The sequence below is a fragment of the Atractosteus spatula genome, chromosome 5 (assembly GCF_055471065.1).
Source record: "Atractosteus spatula isolate fAtrSpa1 chromosome 5, fAtrSpa1.hap1, whole genome shotgun sequence".
Lineage (NCBI taxonomy): Eukaryota > Metazoa > Chordata > Actinopteri > Semionotiformes > Lepisosteidae > Atractosteus > Atractosteus spatula.
Window position 1 is genome coordinate 62,324,060 of NC_142710.1, and position 13,211 is coordinate 62,337,270.

The window sequence follows — 13,211 nt, forward strand, 5'->3', positions numbered from 1 at the left end:
ACTGCATTGCAGGTCTATAAAGCAAAGGTCGTCCATCTAACTTGTTTAGGAAGTGTTAATGTTTGATTAAAGCAGTCTTGGGCTTTAGTTGGAGGAAGAGTAGTTACTGCCTTTAGTACTGCAATTAAGCTTTTAGTGCAGAGACATTAAGAGAGGACTTTTGTAAGCTTGAGAAAGGTGTTAAGACAATCAGGGGAATGTGAAAGGAATAAGTTTACTCAAAGCATATTTAGGTTATTGCACTGCGACTTGAACAAATCGTTGAACTAACCTGGAAACTCAGAACTACTTTTGACGGGAGTGTGTTCTACAATCATGAGTAGAACATTACAATACGTTAGAGAAGAGTTAATGCAAATTCGATTACAACAAAAGGACATGATGTTTCACATGGACAAAGATTTCTGATGTTGGCAAGGATTACGGGTTCATTTATAAAATTAAATGAGACTTTTTGCTCCAATACGGCAGGGGGCAGTTATACGCTGCATATCCCGCTATAAAACAGAAAAGCCAATGACATTCCAACGACTGGATTCCCAAGCGGACAGCGAAGTTTTCAAGTGTTTAAGCGAAAGGGTACCTGCAGGTATTCACGGTACATCGTAAAGTTGAAGCAAATCGCAATTCGTTAAACTAAAACGTGGAAACCCACTGAATGTTATTTGCGGATTCTGTGAGCACACTGCTTTGTTATGTTAAGTTGTGCTTAACTGTGATAAACTTGTGTTTTTGCAGATTTCGTATACTTAGAAACACGGCTCCAATAGTCAGAATATAGTTTTTTTCTTCCGGACAGATTCTGTTTTTGTGTTTGTATTCGCGCAGAAAATGGATGAGAATACCTTCCCCTTATATAAAGTTGATTCAATTGTGCAGTTTCTCCGCAACAACGTTTTAGATGAAAACATTACTAAAAATGACATTACACCAATCCCAAAGGTATGTACAAAGCTTACTTAGATTTCACAAATTCGAAGTGTTTTTTTATGTATTACTCCCTAGCAAAGTTTTTATGATAATAACTGGGTTAATATTTGTTTCTGCGATGTACAGTACAAATGAAAGGTTGTTCGCCATTTAAGGTTTCATTAATGTTCAGTCTAATGTAGAAAGTAACGGGGTTACAAGTTTCTGTGGCTTGTGAGTGACGGAAACAGGTAATTTTAGCTGCATTGTCATCTGTGTATTTTTTGTATCCAGCCAGAAACCATTCAGAGACTCTACATGAAAATTCTACATCAGGTGTGCGGCTTTCGACCAGAATTCCACGGCATGGTAAGTAGGATTTTCACCACCATTTCCTGATGGAATCGTCTTATTTGAGACAATCAAATGTGTATAGTTATAAAAGTATTTATTTTCACAATTTCTACTTGTTTTGTTCTCATTTTGAAACGCGGAAACTGTTTTTATTGTTATTTTTTTTCTGTTTCTGGTACAGACCCCGGTAAATGAAAACATGGAGTACTCTGCAATACTGGAGGGTGTGACGCCTATTTTCAGCGTATATATTTGCATGTAAGTGTTCAGTACGCTACATTTTTAAAATGCTGTGTGATTGTGTACATATGAAAACAGTTGTTATTGCATCAAATAAAAGTGTTTTTTTTACGTTTCATTTTTCTAAATTGTTTTATATTTTAAGAGATTAATGTTAACTGGATGAATGGAATGAGTATTTGAGATCTTCAGTTAATATTCTGTTTTTATCTTAGAGTTCATAAACAGGCTTTCTGGCATTGGAGCTTACCTTGTATTGGTAACTCTTACTGAAGCTTGTTAACACTCCATTTCATAACTCCAGGTGTCAGTTTTTACCAATGTGCCACATCTATGACTTCCAGCTGAACGACATTATCAGTCCAAGTAAGTGACAAATTTGAAGAGATTTAACTTTTTTCTCTTTGTGCCTACAGTTGTGCTAAATTTAGCTGTAATTGAAAAGAACAGGTAAGTGTCAAATTCCCTTTACATGAGTTTGAGAGCTTATTACAGTTTATTTCCATCTCACAATGTTCTGTCTGACTTTAAGATTAAAAAGTCAATAAGTGCCTTTCGTGTGTATAACTAAAGGTTTGATTGTAAGTCATGTATGACATTTGAGGTTACTCAACCTTTACAACGTTTGTTGAATAGTTATAACGTATTGACACAGCAACAGGTGTTCTCGTAACATTATTTCTTGCCTAATGACATAGACCTGTGTTAAAAGTCAGTTTGGAGATGAGGCCAGTTGACTAAACTGTCCAACATCTCTACACCTTGAGTGTTTTACAAGTTTGTCCTCAATTGAAGGAATTGTCTTTTCAAGAACAGGTATATATTACCACACATCATTCTTTGTGCTGACAGTCATGTATGTTTCTATGAGCTGGAGGTCGGTATTAGTTTTCTAATCTGCAGCAGGGTCACCACCTTGCAGCTTGATCTTATGAGATCTCAAAGCTACGCAAGACTGGACCTGGTTAGTGCTGTGACTGGAGACTTCCAAGGAAAACCAGAGTGTTGCTGTAAGTGGTGTTGGTGGACCAGTAGGTTACACTATTCCCCCAGGACCGAAACGTCTGAGACAAGTGCCCTGGTTCTACGACCAGGGACACTGTCATACAAGGCGTCATCCTTCAAACAGGATGTTAAAGTGAAGTCCCATCTCCTTGGTCATGAGTCATTCCATGTCAATTGGGAAGAGTGTGGGTGTTAACCCCTGTGTACGGGCTCATTCTGTGTTTTACTTGCACAGTCCACCCTCCATAATGTTTCCCCTAAATTCAGTTCGTGAATCAAGCAAGTAAATCAGTTTGTTGCTCATCCATGTGATCTGCTGTGTATTGAGGCTTGTAGTGTAGGTTGATCCTACACTTCAGTGGTTGATATCGCTGTTTTATGACTTTATCATGTAAACCGATACATTCTCTGGTATGCAACCTGTTTTAAAAGACGCCCAAGTGCTGTATTTGTTTTGTAGCATGACAGGAGCTTGATAAAAACCAGAAACCAAATAACTATTAAAAGTTAGAAGCTTAATACAGAGGGCCGTATGCAATCTTTAACAGTTAACGTACTGTTCAGTAGCAGCCCTGCTTTTTTTTAAAGCATATGCCTAGCAGGCCCATCAACACAGGGCTGAGAAATGTCAGGAAATGTCCTACCTGTCAGAGGATGACCATTCTCATATTAAACCTGATTTTGCAGAAGTAAAACGAACCATCTATGTTCTGAGTGGGATTATGAACTTTCTTCACTTTCGAAACCTATGTCAAGGAATGCTTGCAGAGACCCAGCAGACCTATGTGAGTGGGACTAAAAAATGTTAACTTACAATACTGGTGCGGAAAAAATGTACTGGGTTCTGTTTCAAAAGAGTACTGAATTATTTGTACGATATGATAACTCTTTAGATTCTAATATAATTATTCAAATGTAATGGTGACTTCTTCAATTTTTGGTCCTAACTAAGTTCTCAATTTGAGGAGCGTCTTAAGTGGAGTCTTAAGCCTAAATGTGCTGGTAAAGCACTGCTATAATTCAATCGGCTTGTGACAGTCGATAGTGATTTTAATTCAATAATCAAGCCTAAATAATTTTAGTAAGTTTTTTTTAAGAAAGAGGTACGCAAAATGCAAAACTATCGTCCACCTGACAATAAATGGAGATCTTTTTTAAATCATTCATTTGCTGACTTTACATCAGGAAGAGAACAAAACACATTTTCTTCCTTGCACTTCATATGGAAGAACAGAGTCTTACCAGTTATGTAATCTGGTCATTGCTGAAATATGACCAGATTTTCATTGTGGTGCTTGAATCTGCTCAGTGGTCAGTTTTGCATACCTTGTTTCTTGCACACATAGAGTAGACCCATAAAAGATGAAGTGTGTTACTGTTAGATCTGTGCTATTTGTTGCATGCTGTATGTACCAAAAAACAACCTGTAATATTATTTTTCAGAAATCTGACGTGGAGAAGCTACAGAGCCTCCTTCAAGACATAAACAAAGCAGAAAAGAAAGTTCAGGAGCTCATGTATGTGTGGACATTCCTTCTGCTGTAGCGGTTTATACAGGCAGTGACTTAGTTTGTATGCAGCCTCACTGCTGGCCCTCTGACCGTTACAGGACGATTCCACCTGAACAGCAGGCTCAGTATGAAGAGCTGGCTGCTGCCCTCGCTGACCTCCAGAGCCAGTCCTGTCATGGAGCGCAGGAGGCGGTTAGTCGCAAAGCAGTCTTTTCATATTTGGCAAATTGACCATGGACCTGAGATTTTCCTGAGAAATTGGTAATCCTAGCACAGGACGCAAGTTCCCAGTGGAGTGCTAGGAGCATGAGCTGCAGACCAGAGTAAAGAGACCACCGTTAAGCTCACTCTGTTATCTGACACTCTAGTGTTTTCCATTGCCAGTGAAGATGGAGGTTGTGTGGTCGAAAGGGAAAACCAAACAGGAAAAAGTCTAATCCCCCATCTGACTACTTGGGTAGAATATATAGGTATACAGTGTTAGGGTGGGGAACTGTAATAGTACAAATTAGGAAGGGCCATCAGCCAGTTGAGCCGATTACTGAATGGTAACCCTGGAGGATAGACTATTCTGAGCCTCTAACTCTGTATTTTATGTGAGGATTCTTGGGACTGTGCTACATTGTGCACTTCCCATGCTATCTGAAACTATAGGCTCAAATACTTCCCGTATTTAAAAGTCTATGGTTTTTGGTAAATATGACTTTTTTACCTTTTCTACTATTAAACGTTTGTAGAGTGAAGGTAAATAGATTAAATACTTGAGGGATGGGTGTAAATGAACAAATTGACATGATCTCATTCGGTAGTGAAAGTTCAGCTTAGGTTTGCAATGTTTAAATGTTTATGTTTTTATTGTAATTTGTGATTAGAAATATTTTTAAATTGTGCATTGTTTTAGAAAATAACTACATTTACAGAACATGAAAATATGCCTTGTTGCAAAAAAATATTTTCTTCCTACGTTTAGGAAGCTTTCAGTTCTAAAATAACAGAACTGAAAACTGATCACGCAGAAAGGACACAAAAGCTGGTAAGTAATAGAACTTCTTAATTTTGTTTATAAACATTTGTAAGTTAGTTTACAAAAGCGTAACATGCTACTAAAATAAAGCTAATATCTGACAATTCTACTTCTAAACATAGTTCATAATACTACTGACTCGAAAAGAACTGCTTTAGAAATATAGCGGATAAACAGAAAGTAATATCTTTGTTTTTAGGTTTTTTGTTCAATGCAATAAATCTTTTAAGCAGGTTCTTATTTAATGCAGCTTGTTCTTGTTGGTTATCACAGAAAACTGTAATGCGAATGGAACTATAATACCAGTTTTGATGCTGTAATTATGGTTCTCATGAAACACACCACCAAAACTATGAGGACAGTGTAAGAGACTGGCTCTTCTGATTCACGGTGAAAGGTTTGAACATTACATTGCAACAGCACAGATGTACTGGGGAGCGACATTCTTTCAGATAAAGTTGGACAATTTTAAATGCTACAAACACATGAGAAACTAACTCTTGTTAAACCTGCAAAGCTGTGTTGTTGATGCCAGTGCCATGAGAATTGTCAAGAAATGGCTGGATGATATCCGGAGATTAAGATAAGGGTGATATGAACACCCGAATACGTATGAGGGGTTGACTGGCCTCCTCGTCTGTAACCTTCCTGTGTTGTTCTGTTCTATTTTCCTGTGCAGAACCAAATGAAAGTACAGGTGGCAACATTGAAAGAAGACATTGCTAAACTGAGATCCCAGATTGTGGAGCCTCCCGAGGAGATAAAAAAAGAAAAAGAGAAGATGAAGGAGACCGTGAAAAACGTTAGGAAATCTAAAGTATGTATTGTATTTTATATACATTATTGCATCCGTAAATTAACATTATATTTAATGCTAATTCACTGGCGCAAGGTGTTGAAGAGTGTCTCCGTGTTTCTTAGAGAATTTCTATGTTATTTTAACAGATTAGGAATGAACTTTCTGAATTAGTGAGAATTCTCTCTACAGGAAAAAACAGATGTGCGATTTGTGGAGCTCCAAATCAAAAACCAGACGTATAACCAGTACAAAGCCGAAATTCAGAGCGTTTACAAACTGCTGCTGGATTTGCAGAGTGCAATGGACGAAATGTATAAACAACAGGAAGAGGTAGGTTCCCGAGTGTGAAAACTTGTGCATTGGCAGCAGTTCCTTTCTTGAGCTTATGGTGCATATTATGCAGATTTTGAAAATCAGCAGCAAATGTTATTGAAGAGGTAGCTTAGATTCACTTGTTCACAGGCGTAAAGCTTGGGCGTTTTATATTTCACAGATTCATATTTTGGATATCTCGAACGAAAAGGCAAAAAAGGAACTGAAGAACCTGTTCAATGAGGAAAGCCGAATGAAGAGGGCGCTTCACATGAAGCAGGAAAAGATACACAAGCAACGGATCAAGAGGCAGAAGAAGCTGGAGATGAAGGATCAACATGTTCAGACCATATTTGGGTGCGGAAGGTTTTACTGACACATATGCTCATTTTGACTTGTATTGGATAATCCCCTTCACCTAAAGTTGTTATTGTAAACTCTTGATCTAGATCAGTTCATTTGTATGACATTAAATGTTGCTCATCTGTATACAAATAACACATCTGAAATGTATTTTTTTAACATTTGAAAGAGCATCTTGTTGTGAAAAGTGGGTTAACTCTTTTACTGCTCTGACACAGTAATTGGAAGTCAGAGCGTGTTTGGTTTAGATTCAAGGGCAATGAAGTTTTCCATACCTCGTAGTGTATTTTTCTGTTTATGTTGAACACATATTTAACATCCTGCACCTTAACATAAGTTAACTATTTGTTTCATTTTCTTTCAGTGAATACAACCAGGTCCATCAGAAGAGGGAGGATATGCTCAATGAGATTCAAGAAATTAACAGTCAGACCCAGCAATTAAAGGCTAAAATGGATGATTTGAAAGCAAATTGCAAGAGCGAGACAGATAAAGCACAGGTACATTATTGTTCTCCCTGCTCTCTTGTATTTGAAGAATAGTTTTGGCATTTGTGTATAAATTAATGCTGAAGCCTAAATTGGAAAATTATCAGTTAACATTTATGAAACAAGTCTTAATAGAGCATCTATTGAGGATGAAAGGTGGTGGGATACGAGCCTGAGCACAATTTACACCTTGCATTCTGGAACCCGGTTGTTTCTGCAGAGTCAATAACTCAGACTCTCATAGATCCTATTCTAGTGTTCATCTCCTGCTCCTGTTTGTAGGCCATGTATGACCATCTGGTGACAGCACTGGATGACTTACACACCCACATCATGGACTACATTGAAGAGAAAAGGGGAGAAATGGAGAAAATGAAGGAAGATTTTTAACCTATATGCTGTATCCACACTGTTCAGTAAAGTTATAAAGTTGTATTGATTCTTAGGATCTTTTTTAGTTGTGGTCATCAGTGGTGTATATATTTTGCCATATGTGGAACAAAACTTGAATACGTAATTATCGTATGTGTGTGTGTGTATGTGTTTTCTATGTCTGTCATAATGATTAGTGTGAGCCTATTGGAAATACTTGTGAATAAAATGAGTGTCAGTTGAACTACAGAACAATTGCATTAAATAGATCCAGGTAAGTGTGACAAGCTTCTTATATTGCAAAATTTAACAGATACTTAAGTAAACTGCAGTAATAAAATTCCATTTTTCACTGTCTCAACATAAAAAGAACATTAAATCCAAATAAGGTATGTGATCAATTGTTTCCTGCAATAATGTGTTTTCAGTTCACTTTACGTCATGTTGTACTTATGTGGTGATATTGTATGAAATAAAACCATAAGTAGCCATTAGGTTTTCATAATGGATTTAAGTTATTAACAATCCATTAGAAACTTTTTTTTTTAGTTCTTCTACAGCTTTGTTAGATTATTACATTAGTTGCAGAATAACCAAGATTATCTGATGTATTAAGATGTGAGTTTTGAAATAAATTAAGTTGCTTTAATTTTTATATTGTGTTTGTTTTGCAAGACCTCTAATACCTGAGGTAGAATCTCCATGTTTAGCAAAGGCATTAGTATCTCACTGTCCTCTGTCAAATTACTTTCCTCAAGCGGGGATTCTGGGTCTTTTGATAACAACCTCTTAAACGATGCTTCTGGTCTTTTTCTGTGCCTGGGTTTTTGAGATTTCAGAGTTTCCATTTCCATGCCTGTGTGCCTCTGATCAATGTTAAAAATGAAAGCTGATGACCTTGCAGTCTTGAGGGTTAGAAGGAGAAGAATGAGGAGAGTGCCAAGCAGAATTATTAGAAACACATCATTAAAAACGAAGCCAGCACATCGTCTTCTGGTGCACTCGGAAAAGTCCTTTTCAGCGAGCTGCAGTAAGGGTCTGTGTGCGAGGGCAGGTGGTGTGAAACACAAGACTTCCACAGAAGAGGGCGAGGCTGCGTGGTCGTCCAGCCAGGCTTTGAGATACCGAATGTCACAGCTGCAGTGCCAGGGATTGCCAGAGAAGTTGATTTTCTTTAAGCTGGTAAGCTTGTCAAATTGCCCGGGGGGAACTGTTGTGATCAGGTTCTTCTGAAGGTACAGTTCTGTGGTGCTGGCTGGCAGAAGGGGCACTTCTGTAAGGCCCTGTGAGCTGCAGTTCACCTTGAATCCCGACGATTCCAAAACAGAGCACCTGCAGGAGGCTGGACACACCTGTGCTTTGGATGAGCTGAGGAAGAGGAGCAATGTGAACTGCAGACAAACCCTCATCCTGCAAAAAGGTAAGATTTTAATAGTCGGTCACAACTGTAACAGAGCAGAGTGATGCTCATCTATATAGAAATAACTTATTTTTTTGAGACGACTTATTTATCTCGCATTAGTTCTCTCAGCAGTATATAGTTATAAATGTAGTTGTAGACAACACGTGAATTAAGTTTCTTGTGAAGCTTTTGACCAACCGGAGAGACTAACGTATGCAAAGATCAGTTTCCATACATATTCGATAGCATTGAGAAATCTGGAATTGAGGATTAAGATAATTTTTAGGTCCTTCCAAGGGTAAATTATTTTCTCATTTATCACATGCTCTATTTGCCATCAGGTGAACGGGGGGAGTGATCAGTTTTCAGTGTTGTACGAGGGGATGATCTTGAAACTGCTTCAGAGAAAGCAGTCTGATATCAGATCTCAACATCATTTCTCTTTCTGAACGTCTCATTTTAAACAGTTCATGACATTCAAATCTTAGGTATATAATACATTTTAATGTAGAATTTCCTGTTTTTTTTATTTTTTATTTAATTCATTGTTTCCAGAGATGATAAATATATTCTAGCAGTCAGAATAAAATTTGACTCCCTCTACTTCAGGTTGGTTTCTGTGATAAAGGCTTAAGTTAAAGTTGTAATGGGAATAACGACCATTAAAGAGTATTTTTATTTTGATCATATTTCTTCACTTTTTTGTTTGAGATCATATTATTTGTTAACGGTGTACATTTATGAAATGATAGCAGTCCTGTATTTTGAAACAAAGACATGCAATATCTTGTTTTATGTCTTACCATGTTCTTTCTATTTTATCATGTTGGATTCCATTATATTAGAAGAATAGAATGACAAATTGGTCAAAGAGTTCAGTGGTGTTATGAAGCTCCATTAGATCCATCAGAATGGATCCATGTTTATAATGTATGACCCACCACTGATCTAATGCACTGGATAAATGATGATGGGTCACAATGGTGGGATCTGCATCTTATAAATGGCAACAACAACAAATACATGTGTCAAGAATAGAATAGACTTGAGGCTCAGAGTACAACAAGGATACACATTTCGAAATAAAAATGCTTTTTATATGTGTAGATGTAAATATGACTTTTTTTTAGAGAAATAACTCTGCACAGTGCTAGTAGACCAAGAAAGTATCATTTATAAATGAGATGAGAATGGATAGCTTAGGTGTCAGATTAGTTTTCTCCTTTTACTCGACTAATAACTATACTGAGATGTGTTAATGACAAAAAAAAATGTGCGATGTTTATCAAAATAGCCTCCAGGTTGAAATTCACAGACTTAATGAAAGCTCTGTGGACTTGGCATTGCTTTTAAGTAACTTCACCAACACTTGAAACTGTTCCTATATGAACATTTTAAAATCAAAGTGTTAAAAAAAGCTTACCTTTCTGTGTGATGTCGGCTATGACATGGATTCCAGCATTTCTACGCATCCTTACGGGCGGTGTTTTTTAGATTGAGTGTTTCCCTGGACTCCCCAGTTTCTGTTCTCCGTACGAGTCTGCAGTGTAATCATCGCTGGTAACATCAGCCCTGCGTTTTAAAAAAGAGCTTCCTGTCATGTGTGTCCGTACCCTCAAAATGGTGATATTCTTCACCGTCCAAAACTGTTGATCATACTTTTGAAAGAGTGCAAGGAACCACAGCTGGCTTTCAATATGCCACACTGGAACATGTGACACTAGAGAAAGCCTTGTGCTACAGAAAGATAAGTATATCTTCTCCTCCTCCTTGGCAGGGATGGCACTTTTGGGTTAAATGTGGAGAATGGACCAAGCTGTTGCTGTTAGCCCTGTTATGCAGAATATATTTTCAGCAGAGTGAAGTTGCTTTGAAAGCAAATTGTATACAGCCTTGATTTTTGTATATATAAATAATAAGTACGGAAGTAACAAACTTTCTCTGGAGATTTTATTATAAGAAATGCTGACTTTTTACATGCACAAAAAATGGCATTATTATTTTGTGTAATACACATTTTGAAAGGTTTAAAAGTAGGAAGATCACAGAAAGCAGAAAGGATTGGTTTACAGTTGAGAATTGCTTTAAAGATACCAAATAGCAGATATTTGCTGCTCTGCTGCTACAAGCCCAGATAAACCCTGGCCTTGGGAGTTTAAATTTCCAGTTTACATCTTTCACTATGTACACATTTAACTTGTGTGCGAGCAAAATCAGTCCGTCACTGAAGATGTGCTTCTTGATCAAACCTTTTTCACAATGGTTTCTTTGCAATAAGGAACAATAGTCTTTTAGAGCACCACGTCAGCCAGGCCATTAACAGGAGTGATAGCAAGGCAATGCCTGCCAGAATCATAAATCTTTGAAAGTAGCCGGAGCAGTCCAGCTTTCGGGATGGGTTGCAGCCTGGGAATTCGTTGCCGTGCAGCTGGGTGATGGCTCTGCCCTTGGTGTGTGCAGGTTTTGCGCACTTGACTTCTTCCACCATCACGTTGACCTTGTTGTCCTCGAGCCAGTGCTTGAGATACACAATGTCGCAGTCGCACACCCAAGGATTGTGGGATAGCTGTAGCGTCCTAAGGTTGCGAAGCTTATCAAAGCTTCCTGGTGCCACGGTTGTGAGTTGATTGTATTGAAGGTTGAGACTAACGGTGCTGTCAGGCAGCGTGGGTATGGTGTGAAGTCCCAGGCTGCTGCAGCCCACATGCAGCTCTCCAGTTCCCAGGAGTGTGCAGGTGCAGGGTGTTGGGCATGTCCTGGCTCTGTGGAAAAGCATGAGGAAGAGAAATGGAAGCAGACTCTCCATGTTTGGTATCTGTGATGAGAAGCATAGACATCAGGTTATTGTCAGCCTGGTTTATTTTAAATTACATTTGAGTTCTAATGCCTTGTTCTGTCTGGGTCAGTAGAGTTTAAGCAACGCCTCTTCTTATTGGGAAAAACACTGAAAAAGTATATATAAAAATAAAATTTAGAATACATATACAAAATGCACCACAGAACATTGGAAAAACAAGTGCTGAAGATGTACTAGACATTGTTTTAGCTAAAACAAGCAATAGCTAATAAGGTTTTAATAAGACACCCACCTTGTTGGTGAATTGTGTTCGGTGTTAGAGGAGGCTTTCTGCAGCTAATACAGGAAATAAATACCGTATCTATCTTTCATTGCTCAGGAAGGAAATTAGCATTTTTTTAATGCTTCTGGAAATGTAGTGCTGCAGTGGCTATCATTTTTGCTGGGTATAAGGAGACAAACATTTTAAGAGCCTTTTGAATATTTTTCCAGACTACTACAACAAATTCTACTCTTAAGTAAAACACAATTGTATTAAGCAGTCACTACATTTAACTCGCAAAATCACATGGAAACACATCATTACAGTGGAATTCCAAGTCAAATACTAAAAGGTATAAACATGTTTATATATTGTATTGATACATTTTCACAATTATTGCTTCTTAGTCCTGTTTAAATGGTTAACCCTTTCCACAATCTAAACTGTATTTATTCATTATCCGAATGCCATTAAATCCTGATAGGAGTTGCAGAAATGTGCATCCTATCCCACAAGCATAGGGCACAAGGTTGGACAACACCCCCGAAAGGAATCCAGCCCATTGCAGGGCATGCACACACTCCCGATGTAGAAGAGAGAATGCAGAGACACCAGATACTGAACCTGTCACCTGGGTGCTGCTATGCTAGTTCAGTGGACTCCAAGGGAAGGACCTTTGCCTTGTTATGAGTTAACAATTGAATCAGAAGAATTGTTTCATTGTTTTGTGCATTCCTGGCTGGCCAAGGTCTCTCGAATGGAGATGTAATTCATGTATCCTGCGCCCAGATTTAGCAACCTGAGGGGAACAGAGGTCTCGGTTAATTGCCCAAGGCTGACCAGGGCTAACTGCCTGACTCTCTGACCTTGTTAACACCTTATAAGGCAACAAATGTACTGACCAATCAAGACATTTTGTAGGTGGAATATTTGCTTCTTTCTAGAAATAAAAGCCTGTTCTCTTTGAAATGGTGCGTGAGAGATGAGGTTAACCTGTTAACTTTGTAATAAATTATGACTTGATTCATCAGAGGAATGTGTGGTTAGAGGCAGTCTAACAAAGGCAAAAAGATATCGGCAAACTTCCTTGAACAGACTTCCTTGTGTCTGAAGGCATTCCTTTCTACTACCACTACAACAGCACAAATAGCAAAGTGCACTCAAGACTAGCCTTGTCTTTTAATAGCTGTTTTCCTGACTAAATTGTCTTATCAGTTTTAATGATCAAATTGAACTGCTTCTTGACTAGACAAAATAGCAGCAAGGTGAAATGATGTCAGAGCATAAAACTTGCATGGTTATTGCAAAATGAACAGAAACCCCTGTTGGGAAATGGGAGGAAGTGCTTATTAAATGCTGAGCATGATCCTCAT

The 13,211-nt window shown here is 38.1% G+C and overlaps 3 protein-coding genes across 3 annotated transcripts; 1 reads left to right on the plus strand and 2 right to left on the minus strand.

The window, feature by feature from the left end:
- The first annotated feature begins 831 nt into the window (after positions 1 to 831).
- LOC148835422 (kinetochore protein Nuf2-like) lies at positions 832 to 8,019 on the plus strand. The gene is made up of 13 exons (XM_088917253.1): positions 832 to 942; positions 1,204 to 1,278; positions 1,445 to 1,521; positions 1,808 to 1,869; positions 3,196 to 3,293; positions 3,952 to 4,025; positions 4,118 to 4,211; positions 4,990 to 5,052; positions 5,723 to 5,860; positions 6,032 to 6,172; positions 6,336 to 6,511; positions 6,882 to 7,017; positions 7,288 to 8,019. Exons 1-13 carry the CDS (start codon positions 832 to 834, stop codon positions 7,393 to 7,395), a joined length of 1,353 nt encoding a protein of 450 aa, XP_088773379.1. The 3' UTR covers positions 7,396 to 8,019.
- LOC148835423 (platelet glycoprotein IX-like) lies at positions 5,847 to 10,434 on the minus strand. Its single transcript, XM_088917252.1, has 2 exons — positions 10,203 to 10,434; positions 5,847 to 8,787 (listed from the first exon to the last, which is right to left on the minus strand). Exon 2 carries the CDS (start codon positions 8,784 to 8,786, stop codon positions 8,013 to 8,015), a length of 774 nt encoding a protein of 257 aa, XP_088773378.1. The 5' UTR covers position 8,787; positions 10,203 to 10,434; the 3' UTR covers positions 5,847 to 8,012.
- A 599-nt stretch (positions 10,435 to 11,033) lies between these two features.
- On the minus strand, positions 11,034 to 11,585 carry LOC148835424 (platelet glycoprotein IX-like). Its single transcript, XM_088915806.1, has one exon. It carries the CDS (start codon positions 11,583 to 11,585, stop codon positions 11,034 to 11,036), a length of 552 nt encoding a protein of 183 aa, XP_088771932.1.
- Positions 11,586 to 13,211: the final 1,626 nt, after the last annotated feature.